We start from the raw sequence: 22,130 nt of genomic DNA, 5'->3' as shown, positions 1-22,130 counted from the left end.
GGTAACTTATACGACTACAGTCGTATAGAAACAAATGTACTTTTTACTCCATACATTTTACTTGACACCCAAAAGTACTCGTTACATTTTGACAAGAAAATTGTCAAATGCAAACACTTATCAAGAGAACATCCCTGGTCATCCATACTTCCTTTGATCTGGAAGACTCACTAAACACAAATGCTTCGTTTGTAAATGATATCTGAGTGTGCCCCTGGCTATTCATCGATAAAAAATTATAAAATTGTGCCGTTTGGGATGCTTAATATAAGGAAGTTGAAATGGTTTATATTTTTACTTTTACTTTTGATACTTAAGTACCATGTGTCCCTGGCTATCCGTCAATACATTATTCTTTAAAAAAAAATACAATTGTGCCGTCTGGTTTAATATAAGGAATTTGAAATGATTTATACTTTTACTCAAGTATGACAATTTACTACTTTTTCCACCACTGGATGTGGCTGGGGATTATAGCATTTCTTTCACATGACCCATCAATTTAGACAAGTGTGTCTGGGTAAGAGTCATCTAATATTTATAACATATTTTTATCTGGACCCTTTCTGTATCCCTGGAATTTTTCCTTATCGTATGCTATTACCACTTTTAGTCCTTAGCACATGAGCTTATGTGAATCCTTAAAGAGATGGATGTGGCTAAGGCTTAAGAGGGTGTGAACAATGTTGAATGGGTGTAGACAAAGGAGAGCTCTCTAGTAGATACCGAAACATTCAAAGTCCCTTTTCTCAAAAGTGAGTTTACAAGTGTATCAACTTTCAAAGTAGATTTACTGTCCCATTGTTCCTCAAAAATGCTGTGTATGATAAACCATTTTGTAGCTCCCTACTTTTATCCAATGTAAAAAACAGAAATTCAAATGTTGCTACATAAATCAAAATCAAATCAAATGTTATTTGTCACATACACATGGTTAGCAGATGTTAATGCGAGTGTAGCGAAATGCTTGTGCTTCTAGTTCCGACAATGCAGTAATAACCAACGAGTAATCTAACCTAACAATTTCACAACAGCTACCTTATACACAAAAGGGATGCAGAATATGTAAAAAAAGTACATATATACATATATGTACATATATGAATGAGTGATGGTACAGAACGGCATAGGCAAGATGCAGTAGATGCTATCGAGTACAGTATATACATATGAGATGAGTAATGAAGGGTATGTAAACATTATATTAAGTGGCATAGTTTAAAGTGGCTAGTGATACATGTATTACATAAAGATGGCAAGATGCAGTAGATGGTATCGAGTACAGTATATACATATGAGATGCGTAATGTAGGGTATGTAAACATTATATTAAGTGGCATTGTTTAAAGTGGCTAGTGATCATTTTTTTTACATGTATGGCAGCAGCCACTAATGTTAGTGGTGGCTGTTGAACAGTCTGATGGCCTTGAGATAGAAGCTGTTTTTCAGTCTCTCGGTCCCTGCTTTGATGCACCTGTACTGACCTCGCCTTCTGGATGATAGCGGGGTGAACAGGCAGTGGCTCGGGTGGTTGTTGCCCTTGATGATCTTTATGGCCTTCCTGTGACATCGGGTGGTGTAGGTGTCCTGGAGGGCAGGTAGTTTGCCCCCGTGATGCGTTGTGGAGACCTCACTACCCTCTGGAGAGCCTTACGGTTGTGGGCGGAGCAGTTGCCGTACCAGGCGGTGATACAGCCCGAGAGGATGCTCTCGATTGTGCATCTGTAAAAGTTTGTGAGTGCTTTTGGTGACAAGCCGAATTTCTTCAGCCTCCTGAGGTTGAAGAGGCGCTGCTGCGCCTTCCTCACCACGCTGTCTGTGTGGGTGGACCAATTCAGTTTGTCCGTGATGTGTACGCCGAGGAACTTAAAACTTTCTACCCTCTCCACTACTGTCCCGTCGATGTGGATAGGGGGGTGCTCCCTCTGCTGTTTCCTGAAGTCCATGATCATCTCCTTTGTTTTGTTGACGTTGAGTGTTTGGTTATTTTCCTGACACCACACTCCGAGGGCCCTCACCTCCTCCCTGTAGGCCGTCTCGTTGTTGTTGGTAATCAAGCCTACCACTGTAGTGTCGTCTGCAAACTTGATGATTGAGTTGGAGGCGTGCATGGCCACGCAGTCATGGGTGAACAGGGAGTACAGGAGAGGGCTCACAGTACCCAGTGTCACAGGGCGGGGTTGAGACCAAGGGTCTCGAGCTTGATGACGAGTTTGGAGGGTTCTATGGTGTTAAATGCTGAGCTGTAGTCGATGAACAGCATTCTCACATAGGTATTCCTCTTGTCCAGATGGGTTAGGGCAGTGTGCAGTGTGGTTGCGATTGCGTCGTCTGTGGACCTATTGGGGCGGTAAGCAAATTGGAGTGGGTCTAGGGTGTCAGGTAGGGTGGAGGTGATATGGTCCTTGACTAGTCTCTCAAAGCACTTCATGATGACGGAAGTGAGTGCTACGGGGCGGAAGTCGTTAGGCTCAGTTACCTTAGCTTTCTTGGGAACATGAACAATGGTGGCCCTCTTGAAGCATGTGGGAACAGCAGACTGGGATAAGGATTGATTGAATATGTCCGTAAACACACCAGCCAGCTGGTCTGCGCATGCTCTGAGGACACGGCTGGGGATGCCGTCTGGACCTGCAGCCTTGCGAGCGTTAACACGTTTAAATGTTTTACTCACGTCGGCTGCAGTGAAAGAGAGTCCGCAGGTTTTGGTAGCGGGCCGTGTCAGTGGCACTGTATTGTCCTCAAAGCAAGCAAAGAAGTTGTTTAGTCTTTCTGGGAGCAAGACATCCTGGTCCGCGATGGGGCAGAAGACCGAATCCAGGTGGCGAGTCACGTATTTTGATTTGTTTAACACTTTTTTGGTTACTATATGATTCCATATGTGTTATTTCATAGTTTTTATGTCTTCACTATTAATCTACAATGTAGAAATATTGAAAATAAAGAAAAACCCTTGAATGGTACTGTATGTGTGTGAGTTTGAGCTTATTTGTAAGCATGTGCGAGTGTGTAAGCATGTGTGAGTGTGCAAGTATGTGCGAGTGTGTAAGCATGTGTGAGTGTGTAAGCATGTGCAAGTGTGTAAGCATGTGTGTGTAAGGTGCAGAGAGTCAGTGCAAGAGACTGTTGGTGTTCTAGCTGTTAGTCCCAGTGGAACAGAATACTGTAGCTATCTATGGTAGAAAAAGTACAAAACAATGTGAAGAGTTGGTATAGAGGTCAGTGAGTTGTTTGATTTGCTGGCAATCCTCCACTGTCATCATATCTGCCAGTAAAAGTGTGAGTGAGTAATTTCCCATACGCACAGTATATTAGCTAGTCATTGGTCAATACAAGGAAGTAATGTTGGTTTAATTGTCTCCTACGCTCAGCCTTACCTACATGCCTTATTATACTGTCCTTTATTTGATGCTGGAAGTACATGGAGGGTAAGATCAAATAATAATCTATCTTAATGTTTGTTTTTCTTAGCTCAGTTCAGTGCAGACACGCTATGATAACTCTCTTGAATGCTTGACCTGAGTAGCGACAGCCTCACGGCACAGGGCTGGTGAACAAGACTATAGTAAGGGCTACTTGGTCCCTGGTTGTGGTAGAATGAGTTATAGCTTTTTCTTAATCGTGAGTGTTGTGTTTATGACTTCCCTTTGATGATGTCAGAGATTGTTTAATCCATTGTTGACCTATTGGAGATGTTTAAGAACAGGAAATGAAAACACTGTTGTGCTAACTAGGATAAAGAATGGTCGCAGCTAAGACCACGCGTCCCCCGTTTGTGGACGTCAGCGCCAATATATTTACAAGCTGTTCTGTGTTTGTGTGTACAAGAAGAACAGGTGTCCATCTAATGATAAGACAGTACTAGAACGAGGACACAGGGAGCAATAACGTTGTGTTTGAGACTGTTTGTATACAGCACCATGTGCCATACACACACATCCTGAGTGGTATACAGTCAGTTCCCAACAGATACTGACCATATTGCCTCTCCGAGTGTTTGGTTTTACTGTAGCTATTTTGCATGAAATTCACATTAATCTGAACTCTACTTCATCTGATAGTATTTTATTGTGATTATTGCGCACACGGATGTTGTTTCAATTACACCCTCCACTTGGCATACTTAAATGGGGTGAGTAGTGAGTAACAAAAGGCCGTAAGAAACCATAATGTGGCATGTTGTAATCTCTTTCTGTCCTCTCTTGCCATCAGAGTCTTGGAGCCCTTGAAGAGACGATGAGTTGGTTTATTGTCAGAGACAGGAAAACCACGCTGTCTAACCGGGTTTGTTCCAGGCCGTTGACCCAATAAGCAGCCTTCGCCTCTGAAGCCTCAGACTGTCTGACAGATCAAGCCCCTCGCGCTGCAACGTTTTCATCCCCCCCAGACTGCACTGAGATGATGTGACAGATCTTGCTCCCTGTGCCTTCCAGTGACTGTACCCACCGCCTAGGCCACTATGCAGGAGTGCCATACTGCGTTGTGTCTGCCTGTCTACCTTGTCACCTTTTTGACGGGCCTCCCAGCCAACGCTGTGGCCTTCTACACCTTCAGCAAGAAGGTAAGGCAAAAACCCACGCCCATCGACATCCTGCTCCTCAACCTGACCGTCTCGGACCTCCTCTTCCTGCTCTTCCTGCCCTTCAAGATGCAGGAAGTTACAAACGATATGACCTGGAGTCTACCCTACATCCTCTGTCCTTTATCTGGCTTCTTCTTCTACATGACCATCTACGTCAGCACCTTATTCCTGACAGCGGTCAGTGTGGAGCGCTACCTGGGCGTGGCCTTCCCCATCCAACACTCGCTGAAGCGCCGGCCCCTGTATGCCGTGGTGGCCAGTGTATTTATCTGGGTCTTCTCCGTCCTCCAGCTGAGCATCGTCGTCATCATGCCCTACTACAACCCACCGCAAGACTCCCTCAGTTCCACAACCAACTCTTCCAACAGCTACGAATTCTCCAACGTCTCCAATGCGCCTCTTAGTGACGGCAACACCATTGTGTCTTCCAGGAATGTGTGCTATGAGGACTTCAGCGAGAAGCAACTGGCGATCCTCCTGCCTGTGCGTCTGGAGCTCTGCCTGGTTCTATTCTGTGTACCTTTCCTCATCTGCAGCTTCTGCTACATCAACTTCATCCGCATCCTCTCCGGCCTGCCCCACATCGGGCGTCGCAGACGCCTCCGTGCTATCGGCCTGGCTCTGGGGACACTGCTGGTGTTCGCCTTCTGCTTCGGCCCCTACAACGTCTCCCACATTGTGGGCTTTATAACCAGGAAGAACCCTGACTGGAGGGACATGGCCTTGCTCTGCAGCACCTTCAACGCCTGCCTGGACCCCTTCATCTTCTACTTCTCCTCCTCGGCCGTCAGAGGGACCATAGGGAGAATGCTGCAGGGGGCCAGAATCAAGCTGGCCAAGTGTCACATCCACTGTTCCCCTTGGAAGGGAACGAGCGAGCCTCAGAAAGATAAGGGACCCAACCAGGTAGAGATGAATGTTATCTGAAGCTAATTGAATAAGGCCTGTATTAACTGAAACGAGGTGTTGTGCTCCTCATGCCTAGTGGCAGGATATGAGTGCTCTGATGTTTATGTTTCCACATTTTACTGTATCTGTGTCTCTTTTTGATCATTGTCGGGCAAACTTCCTACCTAGATTAGAGATAGGATATGGTAGACACGGAGCCTGCCTTCCTCCTGAGAGACACAAAACAAGGGCTCACAATAGGGAGTTACTGCCTTGCTGCAGTTAGCTGGAATCAAGTGCAGTCATTGCCAATTATGTATTATAAGTACACACCTACTGTGACAGTGCGTGAAATAAGTTTGAGAATACATTTGTTGTATTGGATTGCCTGACAAGATTGGCAAACAGAACAGAAAATGATCATTGATTATAATTGTATTTCACAAGTTTGAAGCCCATTTACACAACTAGGAGCAGTTATTGTGATGTCAACTGTAGAGAACAACAGCTCTAACATCTGAGAGACACATCAGAACAACATCTCTCAGCACTGAGAGATAAGCACCTCAAACAAGTATCACAGTAGTATCGCATATGGTTGAAAAGGAATGATGAATTTGAGCACTGAGCAGAGTTGGTGTGTGTGTGTGTGTGTGTGTGGGGGGGGGGGGGTGCATGTGCGAATGTGTTTTTGTGCATGCATGAGCACACATGCGTAAGTGAGGGATTTTGTGTGTACTTGTGATTCATTGTGTCCATAGATTTCCATTATTGGCTTTGTGAAATGAATGTGGACTCACTGTCCCATTTTGTATACACCTCTGACACGTGGGACCTTCATTATTTGATTGTGGGACCTTCATTGTTTGATTGTGGGGCCTTCGTTGTTTGATTGTGGGGCCTTCGTTGTTTGATTGTGAGACCAAATAAAGACATTGATGTTGAAATAAAAGCGGGTTCATTTTGTGAATTACAGGAACAATAATACGATAATAGTTGACCAGCATTGAATTGGTTACACAATTACAGGGAAAAAGGTTGGCAATGGCATACTTGAACATAATCCGGTTGCTGTGGAACCCTGGTTCTTGCTACTGTTTTGCAATCATAACATGTTTAACATGATGACCATCACTTCAGACATACTTCCCAATACAGTGTAACTCATGATAATTGATGAGCATCTCAAATATTTACACAGAGACTATAGTCTCTGATAAGGTACCATGGGTGGTGCATGTATACTATACAGCAAGCTGCAGTACAGTACCTGTAACACGTGCAAGGAAAGCCCACACCACCAACATAAACCCATAGATTCAATACTTTTACACCAGGAAGTGCCTTGACTTTATTTATTCCGGTTATTCAGGGCTTATGCTCCAACAGAGGTTGAGTTGATTGTTGCATACCGTCCATGAGACATTCATTTTGACACTAGAGTACATTATGACTAATAAAAGCATTCAGCAACACAGTAGCACTTGACACGATTGCAAAATGGCAGAGGAAGGATTCCGTTCGACACGCGACAAAGACCTAAAGTTTCACATAGCATCAGTTTTGCATTATGATTTGGGGATGTTACAGAATGTGTGAGCTGGGTAGAATATACATCATGGAGGACAAGTGAGAGAGAGTAGAGCTAGTTTTTAAAACAGTGCTGAGGCATGTGCTTATAGACAAAACTACTGGTCCCCCAAAAAAATCCCTCAGTTAAAACCCAGCATACTCTTTGTCATAAAAAGTGTGCCATCTGATCAGGAAAGGTAGCATGCAGTAAAGATCTGTACAGAAGCTGTTGTGGGTAGCCTATAATTCACAGAAAATCGGATGCTCTTGGTGTGTTCAGATCCTTTGTTTTCTTTCTCACAAATGTCCTTTGTTTTCTCCCTTTATTTGCTGAAAGACATTAATTTGGACAAATATGGATTGTGTCAGTGTTGACTTTTTCTCACAACTTTGGATAGCTAAAGAGATAGAGCTGTAAAACAGAATGTGTGTATGCATGCTTGTGTGTGTGTACTTACAGTACATAGGACACATGAGGTATTTTTTTTTCACACAAACTTGTCAGTGCTGTGGAGAAAGAGACGATATCCAAAACAACCCAATTGACTGATGCTCAAGACATGGACCATACAATGATTTACATGACTCCATTTCCCATGATCCTTGTGAGATCTTGTGAGTGTAACCATACAGTACTTACTTGCAATGGAAAACACCACAGTCACTCCACAGAGGACACAGATCTTAAGGATATTCAAGCATCCAATCACCTCATTGGGGGCTGCGTCTGTGAGCGTAGATAAAAAGGCAATGCAAACATAACTGTTAAGTTATACAGTCATGGACCTCACACAATGATGACAGACCTGAGGGTGAATTCAATTTACAGTCGTTGAAGGCCCATGACTGACTGAATCTGTGTGTAGTGGAAGCACAGATGTATAAAAACATTTGAGCCTTGTGAGAAATAGCCTAGTGAAATATACAGCCGCTCAGTAGTGTTAACTAAAGCTCACCCCAGGAGAAGGAGGCAGACAGGGGTGAGTCCAGAGCAGGATGATCTTGTACACTACAGGTGTAGGAGATCCCAGCCTCCACAGACCCCCGCGGGGGGAGGGACAGCACACTGATTACATACGCTTCCTTTCTGGAGCTGTCTGTCACCTGTAAACACTCTCCCATCCAATTAGGAGTTGAGATCTTTGGAATCGGGCTGTGTGATTGGTTGATGTGAGGGTAGGCAGGGTGAAGGGTGCAGTTGCTGCCAACAAAGTGGTGGGGGCTATCGTCTCCACTCTGGTGTGTCCAGGTTAGGGTGAGGTGGTGTGGGTGGAACCCACTAGTGACACAGAGGAGAACCCACTGGTCCGTCTGGGGGTCCGAGGGGACCTGGAGGAGTAGTTGGGGCACAGAGGGGGGTGCTAGTAGGGGTAGGAGGAGACACGGGAAGGGGGTGATTCAATACCATCTATCTCATGACATTTAAATTTTAGTCATTTAGCAGACACTCTTATCCAGAGCGATACAGGAGCAATTAGGAATAAGTGCTTTGCTCAAGGGCACAGCGTCAGATTTTTAGTCGGCTCAGGGATTCAAAGCAGCAACCTTTCGGTTACTGGCCCAATGCTCTTAACCACTAGGCTACCAGCCGCTCGTTAGAAATATGTCAGATTGTTGACATTTAACCATTTTTATACTGCATGTCATATTTCACTATTTCAACATATTCTATTCAGACCATGTTGGTAATACAGTTGTGGCAAAACAACACACTCATGGTTCTGTAAATGGTGCAGGACTTTGCAACGTGCACCCCACTGGAGAAATGCTGAGAGGAACCTTCTCTTTCGCATGAGGGGTTTGCACATAATCATTTCATGATCCCTCTTTGCCTTGTTCTGTGGTGAGTTTCAATTCCCTGCAAAGATCAATAGAATCCACAATGCATTGTGCCATGGTGATTATATCTGGATTTGTCACGAATCCACTCAGGCAAAAAGATGAACTGAAAGGAAATTTCCATGTGACTAGAATTTTTAGAGATTTGAGCTTGGTTAGGCCTCTTTATGGTGATGCATAGCTCACTGGTTTACATTTAATAACCTCCCTGCTAACCGTTAGAGTTCAAACAAATTCTCAAAGGATACAAATGAGAGACAATTACAACAATGACAACAACAACAACAACAAAGACAGAACACTCTAATGCATTACAATAAGACATTCCAAGAATAAAGGCGGATGTATTCATTTCTTATTAGAGCTTGTTCTTAGCCTGGACCCATATAAAAAAAAGCCTAATCCTATGGTCATTATCATGCCAAGCAATGGCCATATGAGTTGTCAAGATAGCACAAACAGATTTGGGACCAGGCTAATTTACTTCTGTCTTACCCAGGTTAATGAGCTTTGTGCCGCCTCCTCGCTCTGAAACTCTGTATAGGACGTTGACCTCGCAGTAATACACACCGGCATCCTCCACGGACACCTCGGTTATCACCAGGGACGTCTGCCCAGCTGAATCTGGGATGGGGATCTTTTCGACCCCCTCTATCTTGAACCAGTCCACCCCGTAGGACATGGCCTCGAAGCGGCAGGACAGGTTGGCACTCTGACCCCGCATTACAGTGAGAGAAGGGGGCCACTGCCTCACCTTTAACCCCTCTGCTGTTACCATCCTTAACGGGGCTGAGTGAGGACACAGTCAGTGAATGCTTCTTCATCAAGGAAAAACAGAATATTTCATTTTGACAAAACAAAAACAGCAAGACCTTCAGTTCAAAGTCATTTGCCCCAAAGCTTGCCCATGATGTTGAGGTGTATTTGGAGATGATCACAGTATTTTATTAAAGTCAAAATGAGTGAGTTGGAGTCACTTTCTCCCTGACTCCCTCCTCTTATCTTGACAAACAAACAACTCATGACTCTATACACTTCTGAAAGTAATTAGATCATTAGTGTTGTCAACAGGAGTCTTGATATTGCAAGACTTGAAGCCAAAACAGAAAGGCAGAATTCATGCAATTAGATAAATGTATATGTACTGTAATATGCTTAGGGATATTGCATAATACATATTAATTATGACACTGAATATGCTGAAAAATCATGAACATAGAAAAACATATATTTGTTTGTGAGAATATTGGATGCCTAGTAGGATTGGAAGACACTAACCTGGTTTTAGGCCTGCTATCAACAGAAGCACACACAGGTCCAGGATATTTCTCATGCTTTTCTTTCTCCTTCCAAACTCCAGTGGTGAAAGGACTGTTCGAACAGTCACTTTGAATGTCAAGCTTCCCACCAAAGACAATGAGATGGCAGCTTATTTCTTTGCTTCATTATGTTCCAATGTTCATTAATAGGCCATGCTCCAAAACAAGACAAATCTCAGCGCCTGTTACGTCAAAGACGACACGAGCCTATGTCTTAGCAGACAAATAGGCCTCGCTCTTGGTGTCTGCACAAACCGCAATGCAACAGTAAGCAAAATGCAGTCTACAGAAACAAACAAAGCAAAACCATCGTCTATTTCACAATGATAATGTGCTCATTGGACAGAATGTCAGCTAGCTAATTACTTAACACCAAAGTGGTTAATGTGTGAAGAATAAAATGTCAAGATTTGAGATTCTCTCTCATTTCAAACCATCATTAAAGCTGAAATTAGTTTCAAGTACAAAAAGTGTTGTTTACTTTTATTATGAACGTTTTTGTAGGAGAATATATAGAAGAGCAGTTTTTGTATGGTTTACACATGTTCTGATGAATAAGAGAATAGTGCAGTATGTCATACTACATGTATAGGATACTTTAGAAAATGAGGAGTGCGACTCATCGTCATCCGTCTCATGTTTAGGTAAAGCATTTAAAAAAACGACGTTCCGAGTTTACTATGTGTTTACTTTAGTAGACTCCAGTGTCCACCTAGTTTTACCACAGCTTTGACCTCACCCTAAAGCTGACCCCCAAACCTGTACCACTCCCAGCCAGAAGCAGAACAACAACTTGACAAAAATGGAAACAAACAGCCTCTTATAGCCCTTTCACTGGATTAAATATGTTCCCCATCCCATAAACAAGAGAAGTGGGGACTGATCTACTCTGTGCACCTCAACAGAAACATTAGCATAACATTTGGCAACTGTTTCTGACATGTATTGGTAAACTGTAGTTTCCATCCATCTCTCAGTGATCTTTACTCTCTTTGAAAGTGTGTAAATAATTGACAGAATTCTAATGGAACTATAAGGTCATATTGATTTTATATTACTAGATGTTGGATGTTCAGCTGATTGTTTTCCTCTGTATTGAAATATCATCATGATTTACTCCTATTCAAAAAGCCAATGTACAACTTTGTAGTAGCATCAAGCAAAGGTAAAAGGTTTGACTCTGTTGCTGGAACCAAACTCAGGAAACTCAGCTCACCTAACCTCGCTTTCCAACCACAGGGGCTGAGAACGCAGCAACATATCACATTAAACAACGACAACAATCAACCACTCACACAGAGTTCTGTTAAAAACAACATTATTTTTATTGATTTTTCTCCCTCTGATATATTTTATTTTTTTAACTTCACTTCTATAGATTTGGGGGAAAAATTGTCCACACACTTAGAAATGACACTTAGAAACAGAGACAGAACAGAGTTTAAATGAATCAAAAGAGTCATCATAATCATCATCGCTTCACTGCACAGAAATATGTCAAGATGGAAGACGATGCTGCTTGTGTTTCTTTGTTTTGTTCAGTATGTTATATCGATGCAACCTTGCAAAGTCAACACCGACAGAAATAATAATGTTGAGGTCTAGGGGTAGATTGAAACCAACATGCCTGCCATGTGAAGGTCAGATAATCCACACACACACACATGGACACACACACTCACAAATCAATAACACAGATTTACCAGGGTGGGAACCTGGCATTCAGAGAGGTGGCAAGGCAGCAGGCAGCGGGATTGGCATGGGGGGGGGGGGGGTACAGGTGGCAGGTTTTCTCCACAGAGAGGGAAAGGAGATGGAGGAGGGAGGAGGAAGTGGGCCAGAGGGGCAACGAGAGAGAGAGATGGGCATGACATCTCCATAAGATGTCCGCAAACACTAACCAAGCATTCTTGGGTAGACTCATCCACTGGATTGCTGAGACAACCTAATATTTGTTATTAGTTCTCGCACTGATAAAAATTACACTTGTCTTTGTTAATTGTTATTACCTGATTGTCATAGTTTTACAGAAGTTTCAAAATTGTTCTGGTGAGACAACAGTGTCATGACAACCCAATCTTATATTGTGTCATAAATTCAAATCTATACATTTCACATTAATAGGACAGTTTGCGACTTAATCACACCGCACAGGTTCTCTCCCATTTTATCCTATGAACACAAGCCAGAACATCACTTGATGATGTCATTCGACAAGAAAAAAATATAGTTCCATTGTCAGTTTCGCCATGGCAACCAATATTTACCCAGTTGATTGACAGGCCAAATGGCAGGTTTGTGCTGGTGACTCACAAAGGCCAAGTAAAGGGGCTCTCAGTGTTGGAGATGTTAGGCCGGCTTCTAATGACTAAGGAGGCTGGCTGGTGGGCGCCTCCATTGTTGCCTAGTAGTGTGCAGACTCTCTTGTTGTTCCAGCTGTGGATGGACCAACACTGTTACACTGTTAATTAGCCACTAGCTACATTCTTAGAAAGGAGAGGGTGATTGACAAGCAACCATCTGTAGTCCCTGCCTGTTTGTGTGGATGGAGGTGGGAGTGAGTGACTGCTGCTCTTGCCTCTGTGGCTCGCAAGTATTACTTTAACCCACTATCCACACAAACAAATACTGTCAATGTTTTACATGGATAACAATATATCCTAATTAGAATTCAGAATAGAAACGATAAACTAACAAAATATCCACCTCTCTACATAAATGTATCCATCTTTTTTTCTATACATTCTGTCCTTGTGTATCTATCAATTCAACTACTACCAACTTACTATACCTAGCTAGCCACCTCATTCAACTTCCAAGTTGATCCTCCAGTGAGTCAAGGCAAATATCACTTCCTCCTATCACTTGTAGTCAGCATGTTCATACAATAATGACCTATTTTCCTCATGTAGCTAACCTCAGCCCAGCATGTTGTGTGTATCGATGCACTCATTAGTACAGCTAATGGAAATCTACTGGAGCTTAAACACACTCGCAATGTTGACTCTGCTCATAAGAATGGAACAGGCCTTTAGATTAGCTGGTGAACAATAGCTCATTAGGATAACACATTGTTATCTAGCGAGTGGGCTATGGTGTGAAGGACAAAAGCTGGAGAGACCTGGCTGGTACTACGGAAATAATTTATATATCAATGAGTCTGTCCCTCAATAAGACACATCTTCTTATGTATAACTGATACACAGTACCGGTACTGAAAATCTGACATAATTCTGATAATTTATCATGTTAGTTGAATATTGACCAAATACTATCATGGCTACGGTTCTATTCCTCTTTATCTCATCTCGTTCTATTGTACATCCTATCGTTCTAGACTCTACTCCTATTAAAGAGTCGGCTGTGTTTGTCAGACATAAGCCTCTAGATACACAGTATCGATAGGTACTGACATTTCCAAAATTAACATTTGGTATCAATCATTTAATTGAGTACAATAATAAAATATAATGTACTATAAGGTGCCATTATACAGACAATTGTTAGACATCTTATTATCAGAAAGAACAAAATGAACAAAATGCGCCTTGACGAGCTACTCTTTCAACTGACATGAAAATAAAACTAATGACTCATTCTTCATTGTATGTTCTCTAAACAAATAGTTACCTTAGTTGACAATATAGCTCGGCCAAAATGTTTCGGAGATGGGGAGAAAATCAATGCGCAATTAGGGGTGTCTTGTATCAAGGCATGATAAATTATGCTCTCTATTCTAAGGCCTTAATATAGACACTTGACAATTCCGTCTTTGGGCCCTGGTAGTGAGCCTGGGGAGAAATTGCTCAATTTCAAGCGATCCAGTCCAATGTATCGATTAACCATTGCATTTGGAACTGAAAGTCTGTAAAGGAACTGTTTAATGTGGCGAGACTGGAATATAGTGCTTATAGTGATTCAGGATCTAACACAGATACACAACTTAAAAAACGAGTACATTCAAACGGAGACTGGGTGTATAGTTATCTACCTTCTACTGCTCGTCTCCCGCTGCATTTTCATATACAACTAGACTTGTCATTCACAAATAAAAAATACACCACCCAAATATGGTTCTAATTGTCTTCAAAACATTTAAATAATCTCATATATAAAGGAAGCAAGTTAGTTTATATTATGTACATCAACATAAGCCAAAAAGTGCTGCTTAGCAATGCTCGAGTGGCGCCCGTAGAATTAGCATCGCCCCCATTTGTTGGGAGTGATGAACTACATGTAATGACACCACTTACGTCCATTAGAATCATACAGCAGGTCTTTGTGCTGTAATTACAGGCCAAGCTATATGACACCACACCATATCAATAAAGTGTAAACGCTCATTGATAGGCTAGCAGATAGATTCATGAAATGCTGCCTGTACACAGACAGTGTTTGTGATCATTGCAGTGCTAATGCTATTAATATTACATGGTGTAATCATAGACAACGCTGTGGTATGTCTTCCTTCAGGAGGAACGACGCAGTGGCCATTTTAGGATTTATATCTGAGCTGCTATCCTATCAAGTGTCTGCCTTGTCTTTTCTCGTTCTCCCCCATGGAGAGTTTACTGTCTGGTCAGAGTCATCCCATCTCCCTCTGCCTCAGAGCTTTGTCTGTACCAGTCTGGGCTTCTTCCCACTGTGTGTGGAGGTCCTCTCACACCCATCGAGGAAGTGTATTCTCTGCATCCTTCCTTTTCCCATTTCCAGTCCTCTGATTAACTTTCCCATTGATGAAGAACTCATGGAGACCCTCAAACTCATTTGGGGTTATTACAAATGCCCACCATACATATCGCCCTCCATTGCATGAATTTAAAAGCATATCCCCCAGCCTTTCCCCCAGCCTTTACACAAGATACAGCTTTTTGTTTTTCAAAATCCCCCCAAAACGAACATTTACATGCTTTTTTTTCAAACCCACATTGAGAAACATGACAGTATGTTTTTCCTTATTTTCTTTTCATTTTTTCTTCAAGGACAGAGTATGTACATGCAGAAGTTTATTCCACTGATAAAATTGAGCTGGGTGCTGACATGGGACAGAGGATGTGAAAGAGAGAAGACAGACAGAAAGACAGCGTGAGTGAGAGAGGGGGATCGAAAACGACAAAGAAGGAAAAACAGAATCACTGACCAAAACAACCTGCTCTTGTGCTTGAAAATCGATACCCATCAATGTCCTGTGAGTCTGAGCAAAACAAGATGAACACAAGTGGGTCTGTGTGTTGCCCTTCAGACATACCAATGACTGACTACATTGCATAGAGCAACGGGCATCAACAGAACACATCTCACACTATATTCAGTGAGACAAACAGATTTTCATTGACTAGCCTCCTGCTAAAGGGGACATTCACTCTTGCTAGGGCTTCACATCTCTTCACACATTAGCACACTTCATACAATAGTATTACTAAAACAGTTCCATTCTTGAATAGATTGTTAGGGGCACCCTTAAATATCATAGCACAGCTTAACCGGATTGGATGCCTCTCCTATATCTGAGTTAGCAGGTATGTTGCTGGTTAAAATTAAATCAAACAAAAAAAGATGACAGCTATTCGCAGAATACTGAATACAGATGCTGCATATTCCTGTAAGGTCACAGGAATTGTGGGTAGTGTGAGCCCATCTCTCCATGCAGGTTGGTTCACTATTGGGGGAGTTTGCATATAGACATAGACACAGCAGGACGTGACAGAGAAACAGCGGTTGGTTGGGGTGTCATCGAGCCTCACAGTGCACGTCTCGGTGGTTGATCTGTGCAGGGAAAGTGGCTGGATAATTGAGCCCTGGGGGGGGTTCAATCAGGGCCCAGGTGTGGTGGTTTGTGAGGACGCTCCACGTCTGCTTTACAGGGACGAGGGTGTCCTTGAGGAGGATCCTGTCAGGGGCCAGGATTGAACGTGATTTATGGGGCTTGTCCATGGCTGGCGGGAAGGACATGGGGGAGGCGGGGAGTGTAGGCCCCGTCACTTATCCAGCCACAGGTAGTGGCTAATTACATCTTTATCTCCTGGTGCGCCTGTCCTGCCATACGGGGGCTGACTGACTTACAGGGACGCTGCTTTACATACATCGTTTTAAATAATTGATCTATTGAGCTGGTCTGTCTGGAGAGTGACACGCTATGAAAGCTGGTTGAATATGTGTAGTATGCTTTATACAGTTAACAGCATGAAAACAAAATGTAAATACATACACGTATACAAACAATATTACATTTCATTGACTGCGGACTCTTTCTGATGAAAAGTCTCCCTCGGGATCAACTTTGATGTGTTTTTAAAATCCTTGTCATGGCAAAAAAGAGCACAACTTGAAAACCTTACAACTTCGTCTTTTGTCGTCGTCGTTCAGTTCAATGAGTGTGATTTCTCCGAGGGATTGAGTACAAAATATTTTTAGCACACACGGCTCGTCAGCGCTGGAGTAGTATGTGTTCTTTTTTTTCTCACATGGAATTACTTTTCATATTAATTTAAATACTTATTAACATCATCAGTATTATTATCAACACCCAAAAAGTTATAGCAGTTTAACCTTGCAGAGTAAAACGGACACAGTGCAGGGGAGGCGGGGGAGCGGGAGGGAGGTTTCACGACAGGAACATCTCTAACCGGTACATGCTATCAACAAGCGACAAGGAAGGAGGATGATTGGTCAACGCCTTCAAAGCAGGAGACACGATTGTTATTTCTACAGTCCCTTCCTGGTTATGAAAACTGTAATAGAGGCTGATGGGTAATGTAGTTTTGCTGGATATTTTAGATTTTATTAGCCACTACATTAGCCACCAACCAAGGAGTGTTGGATGTGGATAGACTGCCTCTAGTAACGGCATGGCCTCTGTACTGCATTATATTTACACACGGGACGGAGCACAAACCACCTTAACGATGGGGGGGGGGGTGGGCAGAGGACGAGTTTTTTTTAAAGAGGGGTGGGGGTGGATGGAGGGGGGATGAAGTGGGTCTTCTCACATGCTTCTTCTTGGTTGAGATCCCAAAGGGATGCACTAGAAGGGCAAAGGCTTTATAGAACCCCCACCGTCCACCCTTCATGTGTGTTTTGACATCATTCGCAGCAGCCGCGTCATATACACTGCCACATGGTTAAAAACGGAATGAAATGGTACTTGTATGATCATAGGGTCAAATGTCACAGGACCGACGGGCCAATGGACAGCTTTCAACAAGGTCACGTGACCCTCATTAGAATAACGAATCATTTTCATTATAGAGTAGTTCCAACCATAAATAGTAGCGTTGTCACTCCTAGTTTCCAAACGTCCATGAACATTATTGTAGATCAGTCATGATTTAGATTTGTAATAGTATTATCCTGGTGTTAAATATCTGTTTTCATCGTCATCATCACAATTATCATTCTTAATAAACACATTATAGACATCACCATGGTGACCCTCATTGGAAACAGGATGAAGAGAGAGAGTGGTATGGTGATGGTGGCAATATAGGTAGCGAGGGGGGAGTTGGTGTGGGTGTGAGATGCGATGCGTCAATGGCTACTTTGAATAATGCATATTATTTTTGTTTCACAGTGATGGGTTCGTAATTAAATAAATTCCTTCTTCCTTCCACAGACGGGATGGGACTTCCGGGAAAAGCTCTTAGACCTTCATCAGGAGAGAGACAGAGAGGCAAAGCCAAAAGCCAACACCCGCACTCACCCCCACGTTGACGGCCACGCCTCGTCCGTACACGGCTCCCGGCCCTGCATCACGGGGCCCGGGAGAGAAGGACAGGCCCCAGAAGGAAAGAGGAAACCGAGGGAAATAAGAGTGGAGAACAATTCGTAAGGGAAAAAGGAAACAACCAGAGAAAACGTAAGCTACAAGTAAAAAGAGGTAAAACATTTTGGGATGAAGTCTGAATGCAATGACAGGGACAGAGTGTAAAACCATCCCCGAAGCTATCTGATATTAGTCAGAGTGGTTCGATTTTCGGTCTGTGTCCCATTCGTACAGACGGTTCAGACCCAGCTTTTTCTAATGATGAAGGGGGAAGATTAGGCAAAAAAAGGAGAGGAGAAAGACAGATGATGGCGAGATAAGACACGAGGGCCGACAGAGGAGGGAATGGAGGAAGGCGGCGCAGAAGGATGTATGAGACTGGCTGGGGGTGAGTCATTGGAGGGAGACTTGCCGAGGAAACGGCAGAACAAGGGAATGAAAGAAGAGAAAGGGAGGAGATGAAGGGGCTCACTTAAGATGGTAATGTCAGAGCGTGGAAGGCGGGAGAGAGGGAGGGATAGAGGGAGCGAGAGAACACAGTGTTGGAAATCTCTCATCGGGGAGGGCTAATGCAAGACGGGAGGAGAGAGAAGGAGAGACACGACAACTTCCTGGGGTAACAGAACAGGACAGAACAGAGGGAGAAATGGAGGAGAAAAGCTCTTTGGTGTAATGGGGCGGCGAATAAAGAGATGGCAAGATGGAAGGAGGGATTGGGGAAGGAGGGAGGGAAATGAGAAAATCCAGCACCGTGAGCAGGGAGAGGAAGAGAGATGGGGATGCAGTGTGTGACTAGGTGTGTGTTTGCATTGGTTTCCTTCTCTAAGTATGTGTGCATGCACATGTGACTACTTGTGTGATTGAGTGAAGTAGAATGAGCTTCGACACATGTATGGAAGTGTGTGTGCGTGCATGTGTATGTACAGTATAGTATGTGAGTCTGTGTGTGTATGCATCACAGGAGGCTGCTGAGGGGAGGACGGCTCATAATAATGTCCGGAATTGAGCGTGGAAACCATGTGTTTGATGTATTTGATACCATTCCACTTATTCTTCTTCAGCCAATACCAAAAGCCCGTCCTCCCCAATTCAGGTGTCACCAACCTCCTGCGGTATGTATGCATGTGTCTGTGTCTGCATGTGGCTATCTGTGTGTACGTATGCATGCTTACGTATGTATGTGTGTGTGTGTCTGAATGCTTAAAGAGACTCACGGAAGAGCAGCATGCTGGCGTTGGAGGCTCCCAGCCTGTTGGAGGCAAAACAAGTGTAGTTGCCAAAGTGTTTGTCCGTCACGTTGGTAAAGAGAAGCAGTGAACGCGTCTTCTCGTTCTTGATCCTCAGAGTGTTATCGCTCTCTACCGGCCTGATACAGAGAGAGAGAGAGGGAGAAAGGTGGGTGAGATAGAGAGAGAGGGCGGGACAAAGAGAGCGGGGGGAGGTAGATAGAGAGAGAGGGGTAGAGTGGGGGGATGAGCGAGCGACCGATGGAGAGAGAGAGAAATAACTTTGTTTATATCTGAAAGTATGTTAGCAATACAGGAAGAAAATCTACCTAACCTATTAAATCAAATCAAATCAAATTGTATTAATCACATGTGCCAAATACAACAGATGTTGACCTTACCGTGACATGCGTACTTACAAGCCCCCTCTGAATTGTCACCACCTCACCTGACAATTCTAATATTCAAAATGTAACAGCACTTAAATCTACAATACTTTCTGGTGTGCCGCATTGCACTGCTTTCTCTCTTTCTCTCTCTCTTTCACTCTCTCTCTTGCTCTCTCTCTTTCACTCTCTCTCTTGCTCTCTCTCTTGCTCGCTCTCTCTCTCGCTCTCTCTCTCGCTCTCTCTCTCGCTCTCTCTCTCGCTCTCTCTCTCGCTCTCTCTCTCGCTCTCTCTCTCGCTCTCTCTTTTTCTTCTCTCCCATGGCATTTTGTTTATATTTGAAAGGATTGGGTAAGTGTTACCAATACAGAGCTGAGTTTTTACCATATTACTCATTACAATCCAATCCTTTGCTGTCGAGAGAGAGAGAGAACATTAAATCACACCTCTTAGCAGGAGACTGTTACTATATTCTCCCCAGAGATCTCAGAATAACACATTCTCCCTCCTCTCTGTCACTACCTCACCTGACAATTCCAATAAAAATCTAACAGCACTTAAACCTACAATACTTCCTGGTGTGCCCCATTAGACTGTGTTCTCTCTCTCTCCCACCCCTCTCTCTCTCTCTTTTCTGTGTTCTTTCTCTCTCTGTCTCGACAGCAAAGGATTGGATTGCAATGAGTAATATGGTAAAAGCTCAGCTTTTTGGTTACATTTACCCAATCCTTTCAAATATAAACAAAGTGCCATGGGAAAGAGGGAAGAAAAGAGAGAAGGTACACCAGAAGGTATTGTAGATTTAAGTGCTGTTTAATTTTGACTATCAGCATTGTCAGGTGAGGTAGTTACGGAGGAGGGGGAATGTGTTATTCGAGAGAGAAAGACAGACAGAGAGTGAGAGAGAGAAATAACTTTGTTTATATCTGAAAGGATGTGTTAGCAATACCGGAAGAAAATCTACCTAACCTATTAAATCAAATCAAATCAAATTGTATTTGTCACATGCTCCAAATACAACATGAAATGCTGACTTACAAGCCCTTAACCAACAATGCCGTTTTAAGAAAATAGAGTTTTAAGAAAATATTGACTAGGTAATTTGTACATGTAGGTAGGTGTAAAGTGACTATGCATAGATAACAAACAGCGATTAGCAGCAGTGTAAAAACAAAGGGTGTGTGGGGGGTTGGGGGGGGGAGCAATGCAAATAGTCCGGGTGGCCATTTGATTACTTGTTCAGCAGTCTTATGGCTTGGGGGTAGGAGTCTTTTGGACCTAGACTTGGCGCTCCGGTACCGCAGGTCGTGCTGTAGCAGAGAGAACATTCTACGACTTGGGTGACTGGAGTCTTTGTCAATTTTTTGGCCTTCCTCTGACACCGCCTAGTATATAGGTCGTGGATGGCAGGAAGCGTGGCCCCAGTGATGTACTGGGCCGTACACACTACCCTCTGTAGCGCCTTACGGTCGGATGCCGAGCAGTTTTTATACCAGGTGGTGATGCAACCAGTCATGTTGACCAGTTTTAAGGTCTTGCTCACATCAGCTACGGAGAGAGTGATCACACAGTCGTCCGGAACAGCTGGTGCTCTCATGCATGCTTCACTGTTGCTTGCCTCGAAGCGAGCATAAAAGGCCCGTCTGGTAGGCTCGCGCCACATCCGACGAGCATCAGAGCTGGTATAGTAGGATTCAATCTTAGTCCTGTATTGACGCCTTGCCTGGTTGATGGTTCGTCTGAGGGCATAGTGGGATTTCTTATAAGCGTCCGGATTAGTGTCCCGCTCCTTGAAAGCGGCAGCTTCAGCCTTTAGCTCAGTGCAGATGTTGCCTGTAATCCATGGCTTCTGGTTGGATATCGATGCACTTATTGATGAAGCCGGTGACTGAGGTGGTATACTCCTCAATGCCATTGGATGAATACCGGAACAAATTCCAGTCTGTGCTAGCAAAACCGTCCTATTAGGTGAAAAAGTGAAGGAGAAGGAGGAGGTATTTTTCTTACCTGCGGTCGTCTCTGTACCACTCAAAGGAGGCTGTGGGTACTGCCATGGCCTCACAGCGCAAAATGGCCGTCTTGCCCAGCTGGGCTGGCATGTTTTTCACGTCTGTGATCATGGGAGGGTCTGAACAAGGAAGAAGGAGGGAGAAGTGAGAGAAATCTTTAACATATGTACACAACGATAGTGATTAAAAGTTAAGCTCAGACAAATAAAGGCTCAGTTACCTTCAAGGCCGAGAAATGTTGAGGTTGATAAATACATGACATATAAAATTATTAAGACATACAAACGTTTTAGAACACCTACTCATTCAAGCATTTTTCTGTATTTTTTAAATATTTTCTACATTGTAGAATAATAGTGACGACATCAAAACTATGAAATAACACATATGGAATAATGTAGAAAACAAAAAAGTGTTCAACAAATCAAAATATATTTTATATTTGAGATTCTTCAAATAGCCACCCTTTAGTACACTCTTGGCGAGTGGTTTGCTGATGTCAACATTGCGAACAGAGTGCCCCATGGATGCAGTGGGGTTATGGTAT

At 43.4% G+C, this 22,130-nt stretch overlaps 2 protein-coding genes across 2 annotated transcripts in view; one reads left to right on the top strand and one right to left on the bottom strand.

The window, feature by feature from the left end:
- The first annotated feature begins 4,213 nt into the window (after positions 1-4,213).
- Positions 4,214-6,422, top strand: LOC129837395 (free fatty acid receptor 2-like). The gene has a single exon (XM_055903530.1). The coding sequence runs from the start codon at positions 4,460-4,462 to the stop codon at positions 5,507-5,509; it is 1,050 nt and encodes a 349-aa protein (XP_055759505.1). The 5' UTR covers positions 4,214-4,459; the 3' UTR covers positions 5,510-6,422.
- Positions 6,423-11,501: 5,079 nt separating this feature from the next.
- LOC129837396 (igLON family member 5-like) overlaps positions 11,502-22,130 on the bottom strand; it is a 153,098-nt gene continuing 142,469 nt past the window's right edge. Inside the window, exons 6-8 of the mRNA XM_055903531.1 lie at positions 21,582-21,702; positions 19,177-19,328; positions 11,502-17,943 (exon numbers count right to left, since the gene is read on the bottom strand). Of these exons, the coding sequence (XP_055759506.1) occupies positions 17,840-17,943; positions 19,177-19,328; positions 21,582-21,702 (377 nt within the window). The 3' untranslated portion in view covers positions 11,502-17,839. The remainder of the gene's footprint in view (positions 17,944-19,176; positions 19,329-21,581; positions 21,703-22,130) is intronic.

This window comes from Salvelinus fontinalis, chromosome 38 (genome assembly GCF_029448725.1).
Source record: "Salvelinus fontinalis isolate EN_2023a chromosome 38, ASM2944872v1, whole genome shotgun sequence".
NCBI classification, from domain to species: domain Eukaryota; kingdom Metazoa; phylum Chordata; class Actinopteri; order Salmoniformes; family Salmonidae; genus Salvelinus; species Salvelinus fontinalis.
The sequence above is the reverse complement of the archived record's forward strand: the minus strand, read 5'-3'. Positions and strand labels throughout refer to the sequence as shown.

Bases quoted from the DNA above. Each gene is read 5' to 3' on its own strand.
- LOC129837395 (XM_055903530.1), top strand. From the start codon at position 4,460: ATGCAGGAGTGCCATACTGCGTTGTGTCTGCCTGTCTACCTTGTCACC.